This window comes from Varanus komodoensis, unplaced genomic scaffold (assembly GCF_004798865.1).
Source record: "Varanus komodoensis strain SLA01 unplaced genomic scaffold, ASM479886v1 scaffold88, whole genome shotgun sequence".
Classification (NCBI taxonomy): domain Eukaryota; kingdom Metazoa; phylum Chordata; class Lepidosauria; order Squamata; family Varanidae; genus Varanus; species Varanus komodoensis.
The window spans coordinates 606,483-618,817 of NW_025336576.1; the positions used below are offsets into that span (position 1 = coordinate 606,483).

Genomic DNA, 12,335 nt, shown 5'->3' on the forward strand with positions numbered 1-12,335 from the left:
TATATATATATATATATATATATATATATATATATATATATATATTTAAAAAACATGTTTATCTCTGCCTGCCAACAGGTCTCTAAGGCAGCTTACAATTAAGACACTATGCAATTTAAAAATAAATCAGAAGAATGCACACTCTTAAAATCAACTTGCCCTGTCCCCAGTTAGGCTCAGTGCCCCATACCTGTGAAAACATTCCTAATTAGGAGTCTGCCAAATATGCATTCAGGCTTCACATTAGCTACTATTCACCGAGTTATGTAGCTGGATAGAAACAGGGTCTACAAAACGTCACAGCAGGGTTCTAGCAGTTCCAAGAAATCCCCCCTCCAATCTGAGAGTGAGGCACAAAACACAAAATGGAAAGGGCGTCCCCATTTGCTCCAGTGTTAGGGCACCCCTGGGGGCTGGCTTCTCTGCAGCAGGCTTCACGGTCCTGCGTGATTCACCAGTCCTGCTAGCCAGCACTCTCTCTGGCAGAGCCCACGCCCACGGGAATGTCCTAGGATGCCTGACCGAACATATCCTCGCTCAGGGTCATGACCCAGTGTCTCTATGCCAGGTGAGACAGGCTGGGCCCAAGGTCACACTGCCGGCTCCAGGGCTGAGCAGGGACTGCATCCGGGGTCACCTCAGTTCCAGCCACGTGCTCTCCGCCCCTGCGCCACGCGGGCTCATGCTACCTCGGTACTGGTACAGATGGGTCCCTCCAATTGGACGCCTCCACAGCTTGAAGTGCTTCTTCTCCATCACGACTTCCCAGCTCTGCTCCTCAGGATCGCAAGTGCCAGCATCGTGGGGCTTTGGTTCCTGTGCGGGGTTCTCCCCTCCGTTGTCCTGGATGAGCTTGGTGATCTCTTCCAAGCGTTTCATCTCTTCTGCTGACCTGCGGGGAGGAGAACAAGATCAGCGAGGGCTTGCTGGCTCAGATGCAAGAACAGCAGGGATGCTGGGATGCCACCTCTGCCCCAGCTCTTCCATTTGGAGCTTGGATGGAGAGACAAGCTCCAGGAGGAATGGTACACTGACAACAGGAAATGCTGTGCATCATGGAGAGCCTTAAGTTGCACAAGAAATGTCTAAATAGGCAGCCCACGCTGACTAAAATGGGCAAGAATGTTCTTGTGACTCTGAGTCCAAGTGCCATCTTCACCTTTGTACTGATCCTCACTAATGTAAGGCACAAGTATTAGTATCTGCAGCAGGGATGTTTAAGGACTAGCGTATTTTGTAGACTTCTTCACAAGGCATGTATATGAAACCGCACAGGCGGTTTCATGGATCCATTTGCCCTACGCTTCTGGTTCAGGAGAGAATGGACAGCCACCACTGGCTCCATTTCCTTGGTGGTACAGCCGGGTACAGTCCAATCAATAATTACATTCTGGTCCCATTTAGACTATGGACAAGAAGTGTCTTGTGATGGGTGAGACTCGGGCTTGTGCACTCCACTCATGGCCGCACAAAGAACATCTGAACGTTTCACACATGGCTGCTCTCTCCTCTACACACTGCCAGTGCAAAGACACAGTACTGGGCAAGCTCCCATTTCCACTATGGATTTTAATTATCCAAATGCTATACGAATGCTAAACTTTAGGTAACCTTGAATCTTTTTGCATCTTTTCCTGCACAGTTCGTTCTTTCTACAAATCCTAAGCACATTCCAAGCCTCGAGACCTTCAAGGACACCTAATAAGGGGCTGAAATACCCCTGCTGGAGGATGGATTTCAAAATTGCCACTTTGTGGAGGTTTTTCTGCACAGCTCATTCTGTTTACACATTGCCTGTGTTTGAGATATGGCACTGGGAAGGGGCTGGCCATCGGTGGAAGATCACCAGCAGCTGAGCTGTGTGGGAAAGGCAACCAAGAGTGCTCTTGCCAGGCCACTCAAATCGCTCAGAAGCCCCTCCTCGCTGCACTACCAATCGACTCTGCGTGACTTTGGCTCGCTGCCAGCGGTTCCTCGCTCAGAGGGCCACTATCAAAGGAGAGGGGTTCTGGCATTCACGCAAGCCGCGTTTGCGAGCAGGCTTCACCGACGGCAGTGCTGCAACATCCCCTGAGCAGGCAAACCTCTTGCCACCCCCAAATAAAGAGGGACTGCTTAAGGCTCATGGAGAAAACGCAGCCGATATGCCCCAGCACCTGCTCACGTCCTCCTTGGGGATCTGAGCAAATGACCGAACCATCCGAAGGGCTCTGCTACACGGCACAGAATCCCACACATTCTCAGAATGTGCCCTGCACCATTAACTGAAGGCTTGCAGTATCCTGTAGCTTTCCTCTACATACAACTGCTGGCTACTGCCGAGGTGCACTGCTCTCCCTTCCCAACAACCTCCTTCCAGACGCTTCGTTTCGGGACTAGCCCTGGTTAGCCATTCCATGCACGCCAGGCTGACCGTGCCCTGGACCAAGCAGGGTTCCTCTCCAGCCTAGCCTGGGCCCCTCCCATGCCGCTGTCACTCCCACCGCAGAGTGGGAGCGGCTTGTGTGCCAGCTGCTTCTCGGGGTGGCCATCTCAAAAGGCACCTCCAGCAGAAATGCAATCAAACAAAAACTTCCCGCATTTACAATAAAATGATTATTCAGTGTTGTTTCTGTTCCTCCCTCCACTCAAACTCAGTCTTTTTATTACTGAAGTGAGACCCACGGAAAGCCCGCAACACCCCGCCGGGCGAGCCAAACCAGTGTCACTGACTGGGGCACAGCTGCCTCCTGGATGATCAAGGGCTGTCTGGAAGTCAAGTTGCTGGTCCAAAAAAAGTTTCCAACATGAAATTGTGTTTATTTTACTGATATCCCACTCATTTTTCATGCAATAATCCCAAGTGATTTACATAACCTTTTCCAACAAGAGAGGCAAGTTAAAACTCACCTAAACAAGCTTCATGGCAAAGTGGGAACTAAAACCAGGATCTCCCAAGCCCAACATGAGAACCATTAAGTTACACTGAGTATACCTTGTGTACACTGCTCAGTTCATTTCTATAAAAAGCTTCCACAGACTCTCAAAGACTTTCAAGATTTGCCTTCCAGAATTATAGTTCCCCTTATGGCAAGCTTCATTCAAGTGGGCCAGTCAGCCTCAGAGTCTGGGAAAAGCATTCTCACCAGCCATCTTCCAGGTACACACACAAGATTACAGCCCCTTCTGAAATTAGATATAGTCACAAAAACAGACAGTATCCTTATCTCAGATAGACAAAAACCAGAAGCTTCTTTTGCAGGTTTATTAGGCCCTCTCCTTGCAAAACTTTAGGCAAGTTTCCAAGAACCAGCAGTTTTTGAAGACTTTCCCTTAAGGTGGAGCTGTTGGATTTTACTAGTACAGTGGAACCTCGGCTCACAAACTCAATCCGTCCCAGGACTTCGGTCGTGACCTATACTGGTCATGAGCCAAGTCAAATTTCCCCATAAGGGTCAATGTAAATAAGGTTAATCTGTTCTGCAACTAATTTTTTTACTCACAAAAATTTGAAGCAAAGTGACAAAGAACAACAAAGATTGTGGCCATCTCCCCCCACCCCACCCAGCAATTGTGGGGAGGCGGGCGTGGGCGTGCAGGGGGGAGGCAGGCGATGGTACACTGGGGGGGAGGTGGGCACAGGCATGCTCGGGCATGGGAACACGGGTGCAATTGTGGCCATCTCCCCAACATGAACGCAGCCATCTCCCCTCCCCCAGCATGACTGCGATCACGCCCGTGCAGGGACGGTGGGCGCGCTCGCAATCGTCACCCGATGTGGAGTTCGCAACCTGGGGCAAAATTTTTATGAAATTTCTGTTCGCCACCCAATTTGGTCATGAACTGAGGTGTCCGTGAGCCGAGGTACCACTGTATTTGTTTTTATGTTTTTTTCATGTTTTTATCCACTTTGTGCATTTTGTATCTTCTAGGCTGCCTTGGGAGGATTCCACTCTTAAAGGCAACCTAGAAAGAATTTTAGATAGAAAGAACCAGCTCCTTTGCACCTCGACCCCTATGCTCTGAACTTAACACAACGAAGGAGGAGGTGTTCCTAGCAGAACTTGGTGAAAGCGACGGGTTATAAACAAGAGGTATATCATGACTGGCATGAGGATGAGACCCCAGCCCTCACAGTAAAAGGGTACTAACTGCAGCGCTGGCTGAAACAAGGAACAAGCGGCCGAGCCGTTACGCAGCAGACCCAATTCCGGCTGGAGCTCAACGTGTGGAACTTCTGGCTGTCCTTCACGCCCCCTCTTCAGTGCAAGGCAGCGCTTCAAGCACTACTGTTTCACTATCCCAGGGGACACAGCTGACACAAACTGTTCACACTGAACAGCTGCAAAAAGTTTCCACTGACAGTACCGCTGACCCCACGTGCAAAGGCACTGCACAGCAGCTCTACTTTGGGCATGCACACCTGCACTCTCAGACTGTCCCACGACTCGGAGGAATACCGCTCCTTCTCTTCCACGTCTCGAGTCCTAGGACTGCTGGCAAGGAATGGGGACACTAGCAAAAGCCTCAGTCTGGACTGGATCTATGCTGAAATCATGTCGCCATGCAGGGAAATAGCACATTCTTTCTGGGAAAGCAGCTTACCATAGCCACATTTCTAATAAGACTTCTTTACTATTTCTTTTCTTCCACTACCTCACAGCCCCATTTGGGAAGATACACAACCACAACCTGACCAAGTCTGCGCACCCCTACATGAGGCTACCGCATCCAGATCCAGTTGGCTCTTGTAATCCAGCATTTACAGAATCAATTATTACAGACGAAATAGTGAGTCCATGAAAATTACATTTGTCATGCATGTGATTGCAAAGTTATTTGAAAACGTGCACGATCCAGACTCTGGGTCTGGTTTCGAGGCGATAGATATTTCCCACTGCCCTTATCACTTTTCCTATTTAAAATTTTCCTCTGCCAGAACTTGGCATAGCTTATAGAAAGATGAATTAGCACAGAAATAAGATGAATACAAACAGCAGTTAAACATGGCACAAAGACTACAAACAGGATGTGGTAAACGGCTGCTAGAAATTTAAATTGCTTCCCTGGTCCAAGCACGAATGACTGAGGAGCTAAAGGGACTTGAAATGCTTCCTGCACAATTACGAGCAGGGAATGTTCTCTGACTCCTGTGCCAGATGATTATTATTATTATTATTATTATTATTATTATTATTATTATTATTACATTTCTATGCCGCCCCTTGCAGAAGCCTCGGGACGGCTTACAACACAAAGACCCTTGGGAAAGAAAAGATCCAAGACCCTTAGGAAAGAAAGAGACAGAGACGCACCTTTTGAGCTCCTCTTCTTTGATCCGTTCCTCTTCCCACAAGAACACTCCCGTGAGGGCTGCCATCAGCTTGCAGGCATTACCATGATGCCCTTGGAACTTGCGCCACAAGGAGCTGAAAAGGCTCTTGCGCGTCTTCTCTGAATAGATGCTGCTATACAGCTGCCCAATCTGCTGGGCACGCTGGACCCTCTGGCCAGTCACATAACTGCACTGGTTAGCCAGCAGGGAGAGGAGGCTCTTCTGCCTCGGACATCGCCCAGAGCCTTTCTGTAGCCAGGTAAGCAGCCACTGGTACCTGTCCTTCAAGGATGTGTCACTTCTCCACAAACCCAGTTTCCCTTTGTTGCTGATGAAGTGGGCCAGGTTAGCATAATAGGAATAAATGCTGGAGGGAGGCCTCCACTGCAGTGGGTGGAACATTCCTGCCGAGCCTCAACAACAAGCCAGTCCTAGCCATGGAAAGAGATTGGAAGAGACAGTCAGTACAATGTGTCAGCGGCCTTTCACACTTTCCCTTGCTAACTGTACTGGACTCAGCCTTGCAATTAGCTCGGTTTCCTCCTGCAAGCCACCACTGCAACAAAGGGGCCCATGCTGCAGTGCCGCACAGCAGGAATTTTTGAACTAGCTAACATTCAATAGAGAAGACACAAGTTGCTGATGTTCCCCCGAACAGCATCCGTATGCTGCAAAGTCTCAGTGCTTACTTTCTAGGTGGTAGGAAAACATAATTCTGCAAAGACACATTGCCCTGTTGTGTTTACTTCAGTGTTGCTGATTCTGTTTCTTTTAAAGATGATAACAATCTGTTGCACAAAGCAAAACTGTTGAATAGCCACATCCAAACCCAAAAGCCAGGCAGGCTGGGAGGAGGTTTTATGCTGCAATCACAGACAGCTTCAAGCATTATGCAGTCAATGGGCTTTAATATCTCACCCTGCTCAAGGAGAGTTTTCTATCAGCCAGCAGTCAGATCCAAAAGGTATAAAACTGAACGAAGCACATTAACAACCTGTATCTGCCAGGAGTAGACATAACACGGCAAAGTGGGATACTAATGCAGCTGAAATGAATAGGAAGAAAAGGGAAGATTAAGCTTGATTAAACCTGAAAAGGAGTTGTCAGATTTGCAAGCTTGCTTCTAGAATTTGAAACACTTAGTGTGCCCAAGGGGAGATGTTTGCTTCAAGTAGCAAGCTTATTAATATGTATTGAGGGACAGCGAAGAGAATGAACACTGGCAAACCACAGAGAAATCCAATGAAAAGGGCCAACTGTTCACTTTTTGGAGGTTTTTCTTTGGCGGGGCGGGGGGTGTCAGACCTTATTATCAGTAGACAATTGAGACACAGAAATGTAATCTCACCATATGGCATTTCCAGTGCCATGACCTCCTCTCCAATCAGGTGAGCAAGAGCCAAAAATAAGTTTTTAAAAGCCTTCCCCCGACCCACGTTTCAACAGGGTATTAAAACCTGTGGGTAATCTGTATTAGCAACAGGATCAGCTTTCCGTCTTCCAAGTCATGTTTAACTGCAACCCAGAAATGACCTGATGCAGCCCATTTATAAACCAGCCCTGAAATCCAAGTCTGGAAGGGGTAAAGGCGCAGGCTGTTTGCAAAATCCTTTTCCAAACACAGCAGCCGGGGGAAACCCTCAGGCCAAAGGTCTTTCCGCCTCTGCACGAGAGGATCAAGTCCTGGGGGAAAATGTTCCAAGTGAGAAGGCTGAAGCTGGCCTAAAAGCAATTTTAACTGCTTCTGCTCTCAAAGGTGCATTGGATCACGAACACAAGCCTATAAACCCCTCATGGACCAGCCAAGAAAGGAACGGCTGTGGGAGTCCAGCTGCTGTATCACTGCAGCTTAACTGATGCCAACCAGGATGTCGTGCTCCGAGACGGGACACTGGATGTCTGCTCTGGAATGAACTTGAGGCAGACCTGCCAAAGAGCATAGCCACTCCATTACGTTCGCTTGGGGCAGCAACTCCACAAGTGATTAGCTGAAACAATGCTAGCCAGTTTATTGAGATGGCTACAATAAGTGCCTTATAGTACTATCCTAAGCATGTATACTAGGAGTGGGTGAACTGAATGGAACTTGGCCCCCATTAAAGATGCGCAAGCCCAGGAAAAAACACATGGAACAATTCAGGAGAAAAACACATCTCCCCCCGCCTTTTTCTTTTCTTTTCTTTTCTTTTCTTTTCTTTTCTTTTCTTTTCTTTTCAAGGGCTATTTGGGGTTTGAGTTTGTTTTAAAAAATCTGGAAATAATTCAAGAGCTTTGGATTATGAAGCATTTGCTTTTAGAATACTGAATGAAATTTGCGCAGAATCTAGGCATGTGAGCCTTTATTCCTCCCACAAATGATTTCTAAAAGTGATCAATCAGACTTTTACAAAAAGACTACAGTGCAAAGTTTCTGGAAATTTATTGATATGATTTGTGCTCTTTTGTAAGAAAAACAAGGAAAAATAAGGCCTCGAAGGGATGGTTTTTAAATCTTCTCATTAAGATTCTCAGCACAGCTATTTCCTCAATTCATTAACCCTATCTTCTGAGAGATATCTAGACACACGCCAAGTCATGCTCAGTTTCCAGTAGATTCACCCTATCAAACTGTAGAAGAAAATGTTCCTTCATGACAGCCTGTGTTTCGTTCTGTCAAGGCCTGTGCTACTGGGCTCGTTCTGGCAGGAAGCTAGCGATCAATTATTATAATTCTAAATAATTCTACTTTAAATCTACAAATGAAAGAGCACTCTTGGTTAACCAGCCATGACTGCCACATGTGACAGAACAGCTTGGGATAACTCTATGTTTCTTTAAAAAAATATTTTTGGGACTTAGGTCTATGGAATTCACTGCTACAGTTTTTGATAACATTCATTTAACCTCATCACTAGTAAATGCTGCTTCGGCTATAAAATCCTTTAACTGATACCATGAGAATAAACACTCTCTATTTAAAAGAAACTGAATAATGGAATAATTTGGTGTCTATGATATCACTCACAACTATCCAAAAAACAAAAAACGCATGTTCATTAACAGAAATTATTTACAAAAGTCACCCTTCTAATCACAGTCTGTGTTTTTCCTAGCTAATTAAATCTCAGTATTTTTTTCCTTTGGGTAAGATTTCTCTAAATTCTACTCTACAAACAGGAACTGTTCCTAACTCCTTACAAGTAGGAACATATTATGAGTAACTTCTTTGCCCATAAAACTACAATGTGTGGCATACTGAAATTATAGTTTACTGAGACTGTAATTACAAATGTATTGAGCTTTTAAAGATAGCAATTTTATTATAATTTTATCAAAAAAAACCCAAGTTATACATAATATAATTCATAATCCTAAAGCAGCTTTCCTTAACCTGGTGCCTTCCAGAACTTTTGGACTAAAACACTCAACTTTCCCAACTACTGCACATGCAACCTAAGGTTCATGGAAGCTGAAGTCCAAATGTTTGGAAAACCCCAGGTTTGTTTAGTTATTTATGGCTTTTCTATATTGCCAATTATTCAAAGGAATCTCAAGACAGTCGCAGAAGTTAAAAACAAAAAAAGTTAAAAACAACAACGCAATTAAAAACCCCACAGTGTCCGTATTTGATATTAAAATACATAGTTAAAATGCTATCTAACAATTAAAAACTGGGCAAACAGAAAGAGTTTGGCCTGGCACTGGAATGAGCAACCTGTCAGTGCCAGGTGCATCTCTCTGGTGAGCAAATTCCATAACTGGGGTACAATAGCAAAAAAAGGCCCTTCTTGTCATGGCTCCCCTTAACTCTTTCAAGAAAGGTTCTTGGAGAAGGACATCTGCAGATGATTTTAGGGTTGGGGCAAGTTCATACAGAAGAGGTTCCTTTAGATAACCAGGCCCTAAGCTGTGTAGGGCTTTATATCATCAGCACGTTAAATTGGGCCCAGACTATTGCTGTAGCTTGGGTCATTTTAAAGGAAACCTGGGGCGGGGGCGGGGCTCTATCTGGCCCCATCTTCTTTTCCTAGGGCCACATGTGGCACTTAGGTACATTCTTAGGCAGCAGAGGGCTGCAGGCTGGTGCTTTTATTTTATCTGCAGTGCACCCATTCTGTGGTGGCACCCAGGAGCTTTCTCCAATTGGCAACTGTGCCAGTACGGTTACCTACTGCTAATGTTAACAATGCTGTAAATTAAGATTTCCACCATTGTTCAGAAAATAGATGAAACACACATTAAATCAAGACAACACCATATAAAATCAATGGTTTGTCAGAGTTTTTGCTTTGCTGATTTTAAATCATCTGCTTTGAATCCTCTCCACCAGGGATCAAACAGCCTGCAAACCATTATCCGTTGCTGCTCAGACTGTATAGCTGTAACAGGAGGTACTCCTTTCTCTCAAAATAACAGCAGATACTCCTCTCTCCCAATTATTTACTCAGAACTTGTTCAATTTGCAAAGTAGTTCTGTAAGGCTTGTATTTACCTTCACAAGAGCACGTTACAAATCCTGTTGAGCAGAGAACAGAAGCCACAAAGGCAAATTGGAGGAATCTAGGAATCCAAGTTCATGTCCTAATTTCTAGCACTTAGATCAGACTGGCTCTTGGTGGCACAGAAATAGAATCTAATTCATGGCAGGGGGAAAACAAATATTACAGATGGTCAGCATAAATGAGAACACATGATTATAACTAGAGCAGTACTTCAAACCTGACTAGAGTTTTTATTTAGTTATTTACACCAAGAGTTATCGTACATTGAGATTAACACCTCACAAAGGCAGGTGAGGCCAGGCTATGGGCACTGGACTGAACCCCAGTCATACTCATACTTAGAGCCCATGAAACCTGTGTGACAAGGCAGACATGAGCAATTTCAGACCCATTGATGCCAATGGGCTTAATCAATGTGTGACTGTCTAAATTCAACCACGTGCATTTCAGAATTACAAACCAAGGTACATTAAAAGCCTAGGAAATAAGGCAAATCAGTTGATAGGAAAAGACAGAAAATTATTTAAAATAATGCTTGTTTCTTTTCTGTAGCGAATTATGTTTAATTCCTATGCCACAAAGAGCCAACATGAGCGGATTGGTAGAGGTCTTGGCATGGACCTGGAGCAATTTTACTACTGCAATTGTGGTTTCTGTTCTCTAACTATTCAATGAAAGTTCTGACAGATTCTTGTAAAAGTAACACAAAGAGCATAAAATTAAGTTCAGTGAATAACCCAAAGAAAGCAGTGACTATTAGTATTTCACCCCACTCCTCCAGTGAATCCAGCTATGCACTCTGAGCCGGAGGGATTGCCGGAGATCTGCAGGCAGATGATCCCTGCCCAGAAAATTCACAGAAGGTGGAGTCATTTTAAGTCCCTATAATGCTTTAAATAGGCTAGATAAAAACGCTGATTTAAGCCTGAACCACCGAACGCCTAAGAGGGCAGATTTCAGAAGCCAGGTGGAGGCAGAAGACTGCATCGGGTGAGCCCTCGGACAACGGGCACCCTTCCTCCCGCCACGCGCCCCTAACCCTCTGCAAACCCCCTGGAACGACCTGCAGGACACGCAGCGGCGTCAAACCCCAAACCAGCCCGCGCGCCAGCCCGTCCCGCTGCAGGGATGCCACGCCCTCCGGCGGGCGCCGCCGCCGAAGCACGCCCCCCGCCCCCCCCCGAAAAAGCTTGCCCGGCCGCGGATTTCCAGGCACCGCAAGCGAACGCGGAGATCAAGCCCCGCGGGCAGCCCAGAGGCCGCGCCCGGCTGCAGCCCTGCACACACCCCTCGGCCAGCGGCGGGCAAGCCCGTGCGCCCACGACGGAGCCGGCCTCCCGCGGGGCCGGCCCGCTCTGCGCGCGGGGCTCGGGGGCCTCCTGTCCCCTCCCCGCCACCGCACGGGGGCATGAAAGAACGCGCCAGGTGTGCGCGAGGGAGGCTGTCCGCGCCCGCGCCCCAGGGGCGGCCCCCACTCACCTGCGGGTGCCTAGGCCCGGGCGGCGGGCTGCTCCGGCTGCGCCACATAAGAGGCCAGGGCGATTCAGCCGAGGATGCCGCCCTCCCACCGCCCCGGTGTGGAAGGGCCCCTCATGAGGCCGGCTCCGCTCGCGCCCGCCCCCTCACAGAAGCCGGCCTCTCATTGGCCGCTCGCTCCCAACTCCCGCCATCCGGTTGGAGGAGGGAAATGCCCGTCTCCCTTCCCGTGGCACTGTCCCTCGCGCCCGCGGACAGCATGTTCGGCTGTCGCGGCCTCTTCCCTCGCGCGTCCTCCCCTCTACCAACCCTCGGCTCCGCCTTGTGACCCGTTCAAGGTCGCCCTGGAGACCGCAGGACCCCGCTCGGGGCTGCCCCGGCGATGCCTGCGGGAAAGGCTGGACTCGTGGCGCACTGCCGGGCTTCCCTGAGCTAGCCTGGTTGTGCTATTGCATGTATGATCGCACTGCCTTTATATCCCGCTTCTATTCTCTCGTGAAGATCCCAAGGCGGCTTACACGGAGTTCCCCTCCATTTTTTCGTAACAACCCTGTGAGGCTGATCAGGCTGAAAGTGACCAGCTCAAAGACTCCCAGGGAGCTTCATGGCGGAAAGGGGACTAGCCCCCGAGTCCCCAATCCAACAGTCTCACCACTGTATCATTTATTAACCTTCCTAATAAATATCTTAAGAAAAAACTTGGTGGGGGGGGGGGGACCAATGGGTTGTGGCAAACTTCTTACTGCACTGCTGGTGGCAAAGTGCGACATCCACCAGCATCCTTTCCCATCGAGGTTTAAGATCAATCCCAGGCAGGATAAGAGGGGAAAAAAATCTGTACAGCTCCCAGAATTCCTCAGCCATCCCTGCTGCTTGGGGAATGCTGGGAGTTTTTGCTGACCTACCTACAGAATTCCAAGCACAGCATTCCAAATAAGAGATGGATGGCTTCCATAAAGGAAGCCACAACGTTGACAAGAGCTGAGCTCTTCAGTCTGGGACGCTTTGGAGGGCACTCATTCATTAGGTTATGATAAGCCAGAGATAGCTTGATGGCACATAAT

The 12,335-nt window shown here is 47.6% G+C and overlaps 1 protein-coding gene across 3 annotated transcripts in view; it reads right to left on the minus strand.

Moving 5' to 3' along the window:
* Window positions 1–11,499, minus strand: part of STARD7 (StAR related lipid transfer domain containing 7) — an 18,847-nt gene extending 7,348 nt beyond the window's left edge. The window contains exons 1-4 of one of the 3 annotated variants that reach the window (XM_044417426.1): window positions 11,275–11,499; window positions 6,233–6,359; window positions 5,295–5,745; window positions 690–892 (exon numbers count right to left, since the gene is read on the minus strand). In XM_044417426.1, coding sequence (XP_044273361.1) covers window positions 690–892; window positions 5,295–5,716 — 625 coding nt within the window. In that variant the 5' untranslated portion in view covers window positions 5,717–5,745; window positions 6,233–6,359; window positions 11,275–11,499. Of the gene's footprint in view, window positions 1–689; window positions 893–5,294; window positions 5,746–6,232; window positions 6,360–9,785; window positions 9,927–11,274 lie in introns of all 3 variants that reach the window. The other 2 variants (XM_044417428.1, XM_044417427.1) reach the window with 2 other exon arrangements.
* Window positions 11,500–12,335: the final 836 nt, after the last annotated feature.